This window comes from Lytechinus variegatus, chromosome 15, assembly GCF_018143015.1.
Source record: "Lytechinus variegatus isolate NC3 chromosome 15, Lvar_3.0, whole genome shotgun sequence".
Lineage (NCBI taxonomy): Eukaryota > Metazoa > Echinodermata > Echinoidea > Temnopleuroida > Toxopneustidae > Lytechinus > Lytechinus variegatus.
Window position 1 is genome coordinate 32,392,077 of NC_054754.1, and position 14,799 is coordinate 32,406,875.

The 14,799-nt window shown below is 36.3% G+C and overlaps 1 protein-coding gene across 1 annotated transcript; it reads right to left on the minus strand.

Moving 5' to 3' along the window:
* Positions 1 to 703: 703 nt before the first annotated feature.
* LOC121428538 (Golgi-associated plant pathogenesis-related protein 1-like) lies at positions 704 to 11,935 on the minus strand. The gene is made up of 4 exons (XM_041625231.1): positions 11,448 to 11,935; positions 3,362 to 3,517; positions 2,192 to 2,305; positions 704 to 1,556 (listed from the first exon to the last, which is right to left on the minus strand). The coding sequence occupies exons 1-4, from the start codon at positions 11,458 to 11,460 to the stop codon at positions 1,381 to 1,383; spliced, it is 459 nt and encodes a 152-aa protein (XP_041481165.1). The 5' UTR covers positions 11,461 to 11,935; the 3' UTR covers positions 704 to 1,380.
* Positions 11,936 to 14,799: the final 2,864 nt, after the last annotated feature.

The following is a 14,799-nucleotide window of genomic DNA, read 5'->3' on the forward strand; positions in this document are numbered from 1 at the left end:
GTATTCACAATAATAATAATTTAGAATAAAACTCAGCAACTCAGCTGGTGATTTGATAAATAGGGTGAGTAGAATAGAATATAAGACCACTGAAACCATAACTTTGATAAAATTACAAAAATGATGCAAAATATACACAATTTCGTGACAAGTTTGGAATGATTATAAACCTTTCCCAATCTAGACTGGGCGATGGGAAAATAGTACAAGACCTATTGAAATTTACAAAACTTGAAGTATCAATGCTATCGTATTTATATACATTGATGCAGCAAATATTATAGATCGCCATGGGTTAAGAAATTAAAAAATTTAAATTTAAATGATTTACATTCGAACCGCAGGGTGGAAATTCATTTTGTTGTTTTATAAATAACAAATTCTGTGCGAGTATTTAAATTGATATCGGATAGAATAAAATATGAAAATCATCTCTATTTAGAATGCTCCGAGTGCAGTATAAAATGTAGAACAACCAATCGTATTTATTCCTGCAAGTAAATTAAGATTCTGTACTGCTCAAGGCACAACGAGGTCAATTATACAAGGATAAAAAGAATTATAAATAAGCACCGTTGTAAAGTCCTCTTTGGAAGATCGAATTAAAATGAAGATAAGATACATCCATTAAAAATTATCGTGGAAGCACAAAAGTGACATTTCTATTTGCATGATGCGTGATGATTTTTTCACAACTTTTTTGATTAACAATGATACCTAGGTCAATAAATAAACAAATATCTGAAGCCTGTTGCATAAAACATTTTACCTGAGAAAACTCTGGTAAAAACTGAAAACTAAGGTTAGTCTGATTTCCGCCATTGACTTTAGCACAGGCCACAAACTCCGGTAAAAACAACCTGAGTTTTCTCAGGTAAAAAGTTTTATGCAACGGGCCCCTGGTGGTAATACCGTTAAAGTCGTCCCGTCTTTTCTAGCTGTTTACTTGTTTACTGTGTATTTTGTAAAGCTCAATACATGTACATCATCATGCAAAGTATTCATTACAGTATTATATAATTAGAACTGTTATAGTATATCTAATGAATATCTTATGGTTTTATTCTGAAAAAGATTTCTTGCACATTGCATCTAGAAACTAAACAGCACTTTGTAATGTATAATGATGTATATTGATCTTGAAAGTATTCTCTGATCAAATTCAGATGATTGCAAATAGTCTTACAAAATCATCATGATCATTATCTACATGTATATACTACTCGGCAAAACCCTTATTACTACGGCATTTGCGCGTTTCATTGCAGAGTTCATGGAATATTAGTGACATTTTGTGACAGGATTTGCGATCTAAATATAAAATAAGATATGAAAACAACATATAACCCACTAACTATTGCCATCAAACGTTAGACATCATCATTCATTATTATTTTTCGATGGGATGTTCTTCTGGTATTCTCCAGGTCTGTTTCCGTTACCTCTTGGTCTGTAGTTGGCTACGATCACGAACCCTTTTTTATTTCGTAGAGGAACCTTAGCGACACCGATCTCCGTGCTCGATCTCCATATCATCTGAGTGAATCGACTTGTACCTGAACATGATGATGTTAAAAGTTAGTGTCATTGAGGTATATAAATATCATGCGAAAACATTTATATCTTTAACAACTTTGTTCTTAATGTTAAATATCAATTATTTATGTATACATGCAAAAATGGTTTATGATTGTTCAATATTATTATTTGAAACAAACTAATGGGGGGTGGAGATATTTTCATCTTTTCTTAAATTTTAGGGGTATGTATTATTATTAAGGCCTTTGACACAATCTTCTCAATAGCCCCCCTATGGCTCCGCACATTTTGTGCAATCGTTAAGGGGTAAACCACATTTTCAAACTATCAGAGATAATACTCCACACAATTGGATCGGCATGTGCACTTTAATCCAGGGCAATATTGAACATATTTTTAATCAGATTATTTTTCGTAACGTTCAGTTCAATCGTGCATAGCAGGAACACCTTGGGGACCTAAATGCGTCATTTTTTCGTAAGTGAATAATAAAGTACATAGTTACACCACCCAAACTTTTTTTGCCTCATTTTCGTTTCCGGGCTCTTCCTTTTTTTTTACTATTTGAAAATAACACGTGGCGGTCGTGATCAAATGGACATACAAGTCTAAACAATGGAAATATGCCTAAAACGAATGGTGCTCTAATTACCTCTTTGCCATCTCATGTTATCGTAGTCAAATAATTTCTCTTCTTGTAACCATCTAGAGACTACTTCATCTCCATTTACATCTTCTGTTGTCATGAGAATGTTCTCTCCTAAAACTGTATTACAGACAGACAGAGCGAGAGAGAGAAAGAAGGGGGGGGGGTAGGTTAGAGAGATTTACATAAAAACATTAATGACCAGAACTGTCCCCAAAAATATTTTCTATAAACAGGTATATCCTACATTCCCCTTTCCCCCTCTTGTTGATGGTGGAATTAAATACATTGGACATGTTGGATAAAAATAGAACAAGAAGAAATGTAACGATTAGAGCATCCTTGAAATATTATTTTTAAGGAAGCTTTGTCACATTGGAAAATTTAACTATTTTAGTGCTGTCGTTAAACTAGTTGTCAACAATCATTCATATAAGGAGCTACAAAGACTAAACTCTATTACTACAGCTGATTGAAGGGCAGTCAAGAGAAATAGAGAGAGAGAGAGGAGGCACATTCATGTTCTCCTAACACATTTGCTGTTAAGATTACCATGGCTACACATCGATATTCCCTTTCACTCATGACTCTTTTTAATTAAATTCATGTTGGAGATGATAATTTTCTCTCTTTTCTAAAAAAACATTTTAGTCCTTGTTACTCCCCTCCTCCCAAATAAATACATGTTAAACAAAATCGATCACCTTTGTGTGGACCCCCCCCCCCCCATTTAGTACCATCCAGTGTTGAATGTCTGCATTCGTTAAGGCGACCGCACACCTTACGATTGGTCTGCGACTCGATTTCAGAATAAAAAGTAGTAGAAATTGATGCTAATATTGAGACTTGGAATATTTTAATGTGTAATGTTTTGAATCATCGTACGAATACTATGCTATCATCCTTCTTAGAATAAAAGTGAATTTAATATCTAGTTGTAATGACGTCATAGCAGTCGTAAGATTGGCTACGATTTGAAACTAATTTGGCCTTTACTCCAAAATAAAGGTTTGCAATCTATTAAAATGGTCATATTAGTATTCTTTCAATTAATTTTAACCTCCAATAAAATGATATATTCCATTCACATTTTCAGAAAATGAGCAAAATGCGATTTGTTCCAAAATTGGATCGCGAACAGTCGTAAGGTGTGAGGTGGCCTTTAAACTCTCTTACCTTGATTGTCACTATTTTGAAGGTATCCTTTCTCTGATATATTCTGTGCCCAGTTACTAGCCGATGTGGATATATCTTCTGCCCATGCTAGGTTAGGCAAACCTCTCTCTGACCGTAGCTTATTATGGGCGTCTACCACAGACTGCTGAAAATCATCTGTAAAAATATAGAATAAAATCACAATTTTACCACGTTGTAATAACGACGTATTAAGCTAAATAAAACGATTTTGATACTTCTTGCTCGATTATAAATCAATAACTGCCGTCACCGAAATTATGCAAGACTTCAAAAACCCATAACTTCTTTAGAGTCATCCGAATTTCAAAGAGCATTTTCTTTCTTCAATCTTCAAGTTAAATCCCTTTAATACTTTTTTTTTGTTACTATACCGTCATACCTTATGATATGTACATGTATAGGTGTATGCAGGCCTATTCAGTTGAGGATAAACTGCTTTCATGAATGACTTTACTATGGAATATGGAAGCTTAAAAGTGCCACCGAGATGTTGAGATAATTATCTTGGGAAGTCAACATCATGATAGCAAAAGATCAGATGACAAGATCCCGGATCTCATCATGTCCACATCTTTCAAGAGATGATCAGATGACAAGATCCCGGATCTCGTCATGTCGACATCTTTTAGAAGAGATGATCAGATGACAAGATCCCGGATCTAATCATGTCAACATCTTTTAGAAGAGATGATCAGATGACAAGATCCCGGATCTCATCGTGTCCACATCTTTTAGAAGAGATGATCAGATGACAAGATCCCGGATCTCGTCATGTCGACATCTTGTAGAAGAGATGTTCAGATGACAAGATCCCGGATCTAATCATGTCAACATCTTTTAGAAGAGATGATCAGATGACAAGATCCCGGATCTCGTCATGTCGACATCTTGTAGAAGAGATGATCAGATGACAAGATCTTCCATCTCGTCATGTCTACATCCAGTGGAAGAGATGATCAGATGGCATGATCATGGATCGAAGATCTTGTCATCTGATCATCTCTTCTAAAGGATGTCGACATGACGAGATCCGGGATCTCGTCATCTGATCTTTTGCTATCATGATGTCGACTTCCCAAGATAATCATCTCAACATCTCGGTGGCACTTTTAAGCTTCCATACTTTACCACTAGGCTGCCTAGTGAATTAAATTGAATACCATTTCAGTTCATATCATCTGAATAATGGAATAATTCATCACTACTGGTATTCACTCTGACACAAATTCACGTCAAAAACACAAAAGATAATAGGATATTCTTATCAAAATGAAAATTGAATTACTCACACCTGTATCGATAGCATCGTACGATACTAATATGGTGTTGAAGTGAAATAGGAAGTGTGTCAACATACTTCAGTTATAATTAAGCACGATGCAATTTTGTTTTTGGTTTGTTAGTCCGTCTGTTTTATTGTATACTTCATTTCTTTTCTTTCTAATAGTATCTGGCACCATAGTGATCTAGAGATACAATCATTCATAACGTTCTCAAGTCACTATTTTTTACTAGGAATAAAGAAATTAAATTAGAATTTGAACAACCAATAGGCTCTTCTAATATTTGAAGGTATATCAGGCTACGTTTGCGAATGCATCTATTTTCAAAATAATTTTTCCATCTAAAATCAATTTATGTTAAAAAGATATCTGAACATTTTATTGTCTGTTGTTCAGTCCGGACTTCTGAAAAAATATCTTTCTGTGTTGTGTTGTTGTGTTATAGACCATAACGGCAAATTCCATTAAAAAATCGAATTCTCAGTCGCTCTGTCATTACGTGGTATTTAACCGTGAAATATGTATCTTACTACAAAGAGATGAATACTTCTGCATACCTTTATTAAGCTAAACCGGTTTCGTTTCATTTGTAAACAAATCCGTATTTATATAGGGTTAGGCAAAACACTCAATGAAAGGGCGACCAAAATCCAATGTTCAATATCAAAGTAAAGGCATGTTATAGATCATAATTTCCATCATGAAGTAGGGGTATAATTTTATGATTCATTGACAAGCAAACGTTGAAAACAGATAAATGGTGTGTTAAAAAGCTTGTTACGCTGTTCTTGTATTTCCATCAAATAACATGTATGATTTTGTTTTCCCCCTCATTTTCGCACATAGATTATACACTTAACACCATAATAGGTCATGTGCTTGCCGGGGGCGGAACCGTGAATGTTAAGGGGGGGGGCAAGGTGACGTCATTCTCTATTCGAATTACCATGATTGCAGGGTTAATAATATAGAGTTGTACAACTCAGACTTCGCTTTGGACAGTAATCTTTCTTCTTTCTCGTATTTTCTTATCACCTCCCCTTTTCACAACTTGAAAATTACAAAAGCAGTCGCCCCCTCCCCCCCCCCCCGTATATCAGACCCCGTAGCCCTGACCCTCATAACATACCAACTACCATCGATATTCCGTTAATATCATATTTGCGCAGGTGTAACTTATCCCACATTTTGTTTGTACTTCCCTATTTTGTCAGATTCATATTTTCCAATATCATGCATGGTGCCGGATTTTCCACCAATGAAGCATTGTAGTGTTTTTATTGGTTGCCGACCCCCAGCCGGTGCTATCCAATTACACGGTAAAATATGGCTTGAGGCTAGTGCAGTGGGTAGCAATACACAGAACGATAATGGTTAAGGAAAGGGACTCTATATATAGAAAACCATTGTCTGCAAAAAAATATATATATTGCATCGTGGAAAATCATACCGAAGTTCATAGTTAAAGCATGTTGGTTTTTGACCTTTCAACGAATTCAATTTATTATTGATTGATTAAAAAAAAAATCAAGCAGCGTGGTGAGTTTGATTCTACAAGAGCCAAATTCTCTGTTAATTAATACTAATACATATTGATCTATGCATTTGGGGTCTTTAATCATCTAATCTTAAAAATCAGAACTGAATCAGGAAAAAATATGAGCAAATACGTGAATAATACGACATAAGGATCTTAATATCTAGAAATTTTATTTTTAACTATATCTGACGATTATACAAGCTATATACAAGCTCCAACCCATAGACAAGCTATGGCAACTCTCAAAACAACGAAGTGGCCGAGCTAAATTAAGATTTTAAAATCGAAATCATTTCAAAATTAAAAATAAAGATGTGGTGTAGTGCACAATTTAATTTGGTTGAAAGTTCAGTGGGGGAAAAAATCGGGGGAAAATAGGTTGTGGACAATCGGAGGGGGGGGGGGGGTTCCGCTGCGTAACGCCATACTACATTATTATATTTCTCATTTAGATGGAATAGCTATATAGAATATAACTTTCCACATACATGATGTATCGAAGCCATCTCCAAATCTTGTACCGACTTTATATCACGGGCGGCCTCTTAAAGGGGATCTAAATTGCGTTGACTTCAATCAAGAAACTTTGACAAAAGAAAGAAAAACAAACCCCGCGGCAACACCAAGGTTTGATATCACGGTTATTCTTCAAGTACTGAGAACTCGACAATAACAAAGTTAGGCGCGAATATAGAGATGGAATTTCATCCAATCTAATATTGATACGCCTTCACACGTAGTTACACGGACCATATTGTATAAGTGGTGTTTCACAAAAAAGTTCATAAAACTTACACACGACTGTGTGCACAACTGACACATGATATCATCTCGCGAATCGTTATTTTTCATCATCACATAAAATTTCTATCAATAGCTGATCGATTTAGTCTCCTTTTATTTTATTTATAACTATTAAAAACTGTTATAATTGTAATTACAGTTTAAAATTCCGAGGAACGGTTGAAGTAGAATCAGCCCATTCCCTTTGCCTCGTTCACTTCGCTCTCTTTAAAACTGCCCTGTTGGAGCCCTGTATCCAAAACGCCAGCCGCTACATGCAATAAAACTCATTTCGCCACTGTAGACAAATATAATATTAAACTGTAATTCTGTAATAAACCGTGAAAAATCAAGAGTTATCGTCCTATGAATATTCGGGCCTATCATTTACACTCCCTTCAACAAGTAGACTACAAGATTTATGTGACAATGGACCTTCTTTAAAACACACTTATCCGGGCTACATTGCTACTAAGGTAAACAAATCAAGGTCCTTATGGCACGAATCGGATACAATCTTTGATTTATTCGGCGTCTATCTTCAAAGTACCGAGTTCAAGGTTCGCTTCTCATATTTGCGAATCAGAGTCGAATTTGTTGGACCATCACGATGTTTTGAGAACCAGGTCGTAGCAGGCTACTTAAAACACATTGTGCAAGAAGTGGACATAATTATATCTAACTAAATCATTATATCAGGGAAAAGTATTATCTCTTCTTATCACCACTATTTCATGATTACAGTTCACTTTACTTCACATCTATGATTCAGTTCTCAAAATGTCATATTATTTAACGGTTTTGTTAAAATGTGCATTTGTTTAAATTGATTGTATTCTTTGGGTCTATTTCCTCCGCTTTCAATCAAATGCAGGTTATTAGAAATAATATTGTTGAAATGCTCACTGAGCACCGCTGTGGCGTTGAACTGTGATAATATTGTAGATAAAGATATTTTGTATCGATTGTTCTCTTCTCACAGAAAACTTATCAAGTTCACTAATAAAGAAAATCAATATGATTGAACAATAATTGGTAATCTTGCTTTAGAATTATCAACCACAATCATTGTCTATTGATTAAGTAAGATATAAAAACACCCGTTTCTAATACTTATTGGTCGTTAAGACTTTTTGGGATGATGTTTTGCATGGTGGTATAAGCAATCGCAGAAGAGGTTTACGGCACACCATGTGTAAAGTCATGGAAGACTGAGATAAGAGAAGTGGGCATAAATGGAAGTGAATTGGAAAGGAAAGAAAGTGAAGGTTTGAAAGGAGAGTACACTTTTCGATATGAGTGTAAAGCCCTGGTGCAAGGAGATCCTTGCCTGGTGTAAGGACTGTAAACCAGAAGGAGGGGAAGTTGAGTAGTAGACAGGCTTGAATCGAATAGAGTAGTAGCAGGAGAGTAGACCCGGGGGGGGGGGCAGTTACATTGACGAGTGGATACCATGCGCGACCAAAAAAACACGTAAAAAGGATGTCTTTTTCACGCCTAGGGCACGTTACGTACGTAACGTGATAAGGGTGCCAAAAACACAAAAATAATGAAAAAGGGTATCTATTTCGCTAGGAAAATTACGTGTTTAGGGTCGAATTTGCGGGGATGATAAAACAAAATTAAAATGTTCTGGGTCATTCCATCTGGATTCACCCAGTGGTTGCACCCGACCGTCTCAGAATTCGTTGTAAATTGGTATACATAAAATTCAACATGGCCCAAGCACAAAACAGAAAAATTATTCAAATCGGTCCGTCGGTTCTCGCGCTACAGCCCGCCCTTTTCTCTATGTTTTGACAAAAATGGGCGTGACCTTCAACTTTCAATGGCCATTGCGTCATAACGTGTTGACCAATTTTCACGAAAGTGGTACTATTTAATAGGAAATTCAGAGAGGAATCCAAAACATGCATCAAATAATGTATTGGAGCGATTTATAAGGTCGTGACCCTTGACCTATTCTTTGACCTTGAATTTGACCCCCGGACAAATAATTTTTTGACTTGATTTTCGTGTATGTTAATTATTTGTATGATATTGACAAAATATGTTAAAACCAATGATGATATTTTATTTCTTCACCTTTAAAAACTCTTCCAAAGATACCATGAAATTTCACTCTAGTCCCACATACTGATATTCATGTTAGTAAAGTGTTCAAAAGTTACATGATTTCTTCTAATCTTAAGTCACAGTATGCAAGCACATTAAAAGAAATTAAGCTCATCAGTTCACAAATGAAACATTAAACATTTATGCTCATGAGTAGGTATCTGTTTAGGCATTTTGATGTTCAGCAATATATATCATATATGTATATATTCTTCTTAGTAAAGTGTTTACCCGGTAGCTTTTATCATCAAATGTTGAGTATATGCTTATTTAAGGATCCCTAATATACATATATGATATATATTGCTGAACATAAAAATGCCTAAACAGATACCTATTCATGAGCATAAATGTTTAATGTTTCATTTGTGAACTGATGAGCTTAATTTCTTATCATGTGTTTGCATACTGTGACTTAAAGATTGGAAGAAATCATGTAACTGGTGAACACTTTACTAACATGAATATCAGTATGTGGGACTAGAGTGAAATTTCATGATATCTTTGGAAGAGTTTTTAAAGGTGAAGAAATAAAATATCATCATTGGTTTTAACATATTTTGTCAATATCATACAAATAATTAACATACACGAAAATCAAGTCAAAAAATTATTTGTCCGGGGGTCAAATTCAAGGTCAAAGAATAGGTCAAGGGTCACGACCTTATAAATCGCTCCAGTACATTATTTGATGCATGTTTTGGATTTCTCTCTGAATTTCCTATTAAATGGTACCAGTTTCGTGAAAATTGGTCAACACGTTACGACACAATGGCCATTGAAAGTTGAAGGTCACACCCATTTTTGTCAAAACAAGGAGAAAAGGGCGGGCTGTAGCGCCAGAACCGATGGACAGATTTGACTATTTTTTTTTGTTTTGTGCTTGGGCCATGGTGAATTTTATGTATACCAATTTACAACGAATTCCGAGAGGGTCGGGTGCAAAATTGCACTTTCATTGGGTGAATTGGCATGGAATGACCCTTCTATAAAGGTCAAAGGATGTCCTTTTTGCCCCAACACTTCGTGTTTAGAGTCCGATTTGCGCGAGGTGTAGACGGTGGGGTCGTACTAAACCAAATAAAGTAAAGCCGACGACCGAAGGACCCGTAACAATAAAACATTCCTATAGGGCCTACTTGTTTTGGGGTTCATTCCTGGGAATATTTGCCAAGAGTATCGTTCAGTGTTTCCAATACTTGTTAAGGGTAGGGTTTCACACGCCAATACTTGTTAAGGGGTGCATTTTTAGAATATGAAAATTATGTGTTTAGGGTGCTTTTCGAGACCCCATGGTCGCGCATGGTATCCACTCGTGAATGGAAGTGCCCCCCCCGGGAGTAGACTCGACTCTTCGGGCACTGAGTTTGACTGTCCGTCCATTCTTGTCTAATAATAGTATTACTGTACATGTACATAGACCTATGCCTTTATTTTATAATAAACGAGTGCTGTCTGTATCATCAGGCAATAGGTTGAGATAATCTTTTATCACAAAACAATTAACTGCTTTTGATTTGAATGGATATAAACGGCAACGCATTCTGGTTAAAGTATGAACATGTTGAAAGGGGAATTTTCATATTTCTGCCATTTTAAAGACAAACTTATCCCTTTTGTGATTTCATCCTTGGTTTAATTCTTAATCCCTTCATTGATATAAAGTTGTATTTAAAACGGATTATAGGGTCTTTAGCAAGCCAGGTATGAAAATCGATCCGAATAGACCCAAAAGAGAAGTAAAATTCTCTGTATTGTTACCCACAGCATGGCTTGACTTTGTTTGAGGGACAAAAGCGTGACGTGACGATAGGAATTATATGAATGAGTGAAGTGGGTATGAATGGGAAATACGACGAGCAAACCTTCAAACGATTTGTTTGGCATGGATAAAGACTTGCATGAATAGGACATGGGTAGAAGTAGAGCACACATAGATACAATGTATTTAGGTTGGATCGAGTGGTATGTTCTCTACGCATTGCCTTCACATTGGCCCAACATGTACTGTGACGGTTGTTGGTTCGAAACTATTCTCTTGTCGATTTCATGAAAAAGCTGATGGCTTATTACCATATAGCTATATACCTCACCCTCTTAACTTACTCCCACACCACTGTCATGATTTAATTCATAGAAGTGCATTTCCACTGAGATATTATTACACTCAAACATATAAAAATATAATAATCTGCCAAGTTGAACGAGAACTTCTCAGCCTGGAACTTCTTGTTCATATACAGGATGACATGACATGAAACAGAACCTCTTTCATGCTAATGATGTGCATGTAGATATGGGGATATAGGCCTACGTGTAACCCCCCGAATTCATTAAAACTTACCCAGATCTGCCATTGGTTACGATGAGGGTGCAGGCTTCTTATACTGTTCACAACGTCTTCCTAAATCCAAGGGGAATACCCACTTCTATCTGACAGACGACAACCCAGACGCCAACGGCACACGATAGTCGATGCGATCACAGATACAATCTCAACGCAGCTACCTATTTCTTTCCCGCCTTCGTAAAACGACAAAAAATGAAACTGGAGCAGACGACTGCACGTCCCACTACACGCTGAGGCTATTGAGCAAACACGGTGTTGTCTCGAGTCCTTTGAACGCAGATGATAGATGTTTTATTTGCTAATTATTTCAGCACAATTCAGTCATGTCGATGTAGTAGGGGTTGTAGTCCAGACGATGTTTTTTGGTATCTGTGCGTGAATTAGCAAAGTATTTAAAACGCATGCAATGCATGTATACTCAACGCAAAGCTGGGAATACTTAACCCTTTTGTGTGGGCAGCCCAAAACACACTTCATCAAAAAGCAGAGGGAGTTCCCTCATTTTCAAGCTCTGGTGAGCATTGTACAATGAACGTATTTTGGTTTTAACAATTCATATTGCTGCTTCCGAAAAAGTATTCTAAAACCAGGGAATTAACACCCCATTGAATTGTGCCTATCAAAACCACTGAACTCTATCACTAGCACTTTTAGAACAGTCGGTGGGATTTTTTGATACCACTTTTTCTGCAAGTGAAGGAGGCAGTCAGTGTAGCTTGAAACTTTGAAACCAAAAACTTTTCAGATGATTTTAAAAAGCTACTCACCATTTCCGCGGATGATGTACATTTAAGTCTTTGCCTTTCCTCTCTCGTAGGGGAGGGTAGGCCTACTAACACTCCTCGATTATTTAAGAATTACCCTTTTCTTATAAAAAAAGTCATTGCGAGCAATAAATAACAACTTGACAGAAGCATGACACCTGGTCAACCGTAAAGGCTCTTCGACATCTGAATAAAAGATTGATGGTAAATTCGGCTTTATACTTGTTTCAGCATTTTTTACTTGTCCTTAGTCTCACGAAAGGTTTCAAATTAAACACCGTACATTCCTAACTATTTTTGAGGGGAAAACGAAGCGTAAATAAAAACAAGAACTAAACTTTCAACATTGTGGTCACAGGTAGAAAGGGCGTTCTCGGTGTAATAAAAAATAACCCTTTCATCTCTGTAATAATAAGTGACACCACCAATACCCGGGGGGCACTTACATTGACGAGTGGATACCATGCCCGACCCCCCAAAAAACACGTATAAAGGATGTCTTTTTCACGATAGGGCACGTTACGTACGTAACGTGATAAGGGTGTCAAAAACACAAAAATAATGAAAAAAGGGTATCTATTTCGCTAGGAAAATTGCGTGTTTAGGGTCGAATTTGCGGGGATGATAAAACAAAATTAAAATGTTTTATAAAGGATGTCCTTTTTGCCCCAACACTTCGTGTTTAGAGTCCGATTTACGTGAGGTGTAGAAGGTGGGGTCGTACTAAACTAAATAAGGTAAAGCTGACGACCGAAGGACCCCTAACAATAAAAAATTTCTGTACTTGTTTAGGGGTTAATTTCAGGGAATATTTCCAATACTTGTTAAGGGTAGGGTTTCACACGCCAATAATTAGTAAGGGGTGCATTTTCAGAATATGGAAATTACGTGTTTAGGGTGCTTTTCGAGACCCCATGGTCACGCATGGTATCCACTCGTGAATGGAAGTGACCCCCCGGGCACCAATATCATACCTAGGGGAGCAAAACCCTATTTGTTATACACTTCACCCCTACCCTGTTCAGCACTAGATTTGTAAACTTTGACTATAATTTCCAAAAATAAGCTGGATGAAATTCCTGTACAGGAGAATGTTGGCTCTACGTTCATAACTTTAATTATGTGAATGATATTATACTGTTCCTATGAATCTTCAAGCATTACCTTGAAGTTGACCTCTCCATTTCCATAATAGCATTGGAGTCAATTTCTTGCGTAGGTTGAAACAGATAGGGAGCTGATCCTCATAGGTTTATTTCAAAACTGTTTCCCCCTTTATTGCATTGAAGAAAGGTCATTATGTGTTTCAGATTTTTATTCAAATATACAGAAACGCCCCTATCGACTCGGTCGCTTCACTACCTTGCATGCATGCGTGTATGTATGTATGTATGCATGTATATGTATGTATGTATGTATGTATGTATGTATGTGTGTATGTACAAAATGCTCAATTCAAATATATCACGGACGGCATTAACTCCTTGTCGAAACATTTCAACGTTTGGAGAAGGAATTTTCCTTTAATTCGAAAATTAAGATTAGATCAGCGAGGGAACAGACAACAACCGTTTCTCAAATAGACGAGGGTGTACGTTGTCATGGAGAAATACTAATTGATGCTAAGAATATCATAAGTGTTTGCGTTCGTATCATTGACCTACAGATTTACATTGAGGATAGAAATACTGAACTCATTTCTAAGATGGCATGATAAGGGCTCTTGGGAGACCATTCAAGATGATGTAATACTTGACCAGGTAAATGTTAAAGCAGATACGACCTGAATTGCACAACCTCAACTACTCAATTTCATAAATTGAAAAAGAAAAAAGTTTCACTATAAAATGGAGGTCAAATTGGTTCTGGAAAAAAAATCACCACAAAAAGAAGGTCATTTTGGTTACACTTTGATACATCTTCCAGAAGACCAGGGGGTGCTGCCTATGGATAATAATACACACAGCACCCAAAAAAACTTTCCTTGGAGTGCCATCACCCCCGCCTCACAGGGCCATGAGTTGATCAGACATATGCAATTTAATATAATAATGATAACAATCCGCTTTATATAGTGCGTATCAAAAAAAGGTTACACTAATTAAAAAAAAATCCTGTAAAATTATACATTTGTAATATCCTGAAGGTTTTTCCATATCTTAACATTGGTACAGATCCAATTAAACAAATGACAATATAACTGTCGAAAAATATTTCCACTTACTTTTGAAAAGTTCATGAAAAATTATTTGCGCAGAACTTTGAAATAGTTATGCGATTAAAAGTAGACCTAAATCATGAAGAACACGTGGAATTTAGCTAATGAAATTGATTTGAAGATATCTTTTACCCTTTTTAACTAGTTTTCTTGCCCAAACACTTTGAAGAGTGCATTGCGTCCCACCCCACCCCCATACATACACACACCGAGGCCATCTTGACGATATTTGCTTTACACTGAGCTGTCATATACATGAAATTGCTCAGGATTGATTTTCATTTTGTTAATCATTGTCAAGCTTCGAAAAAATGTGGAGAAACAAGTATTAAAGGAAAATTGAAATGCAAACCCATTTTAAATG

Bases quoted from the DNA above. Each gene is read 5' to 3' on its own strand.
- LOC121428538 (XM_041625231.1), bottom strand. The intron at 2,306-3,361 runs GTAAGAGAGTTT...TCTGTAATACAG, and splicing joins TCAAAATAGTGACAATCAAG to TTTTAGGAGAGAACATTCTC. The intron at 1,557-2,191 runs GTAATTAGAGCA...CATCATGTTCAG, and splicing joins TAACATGAGATGGCAAAGAG to GTACAAGTCGATTCACTCAG.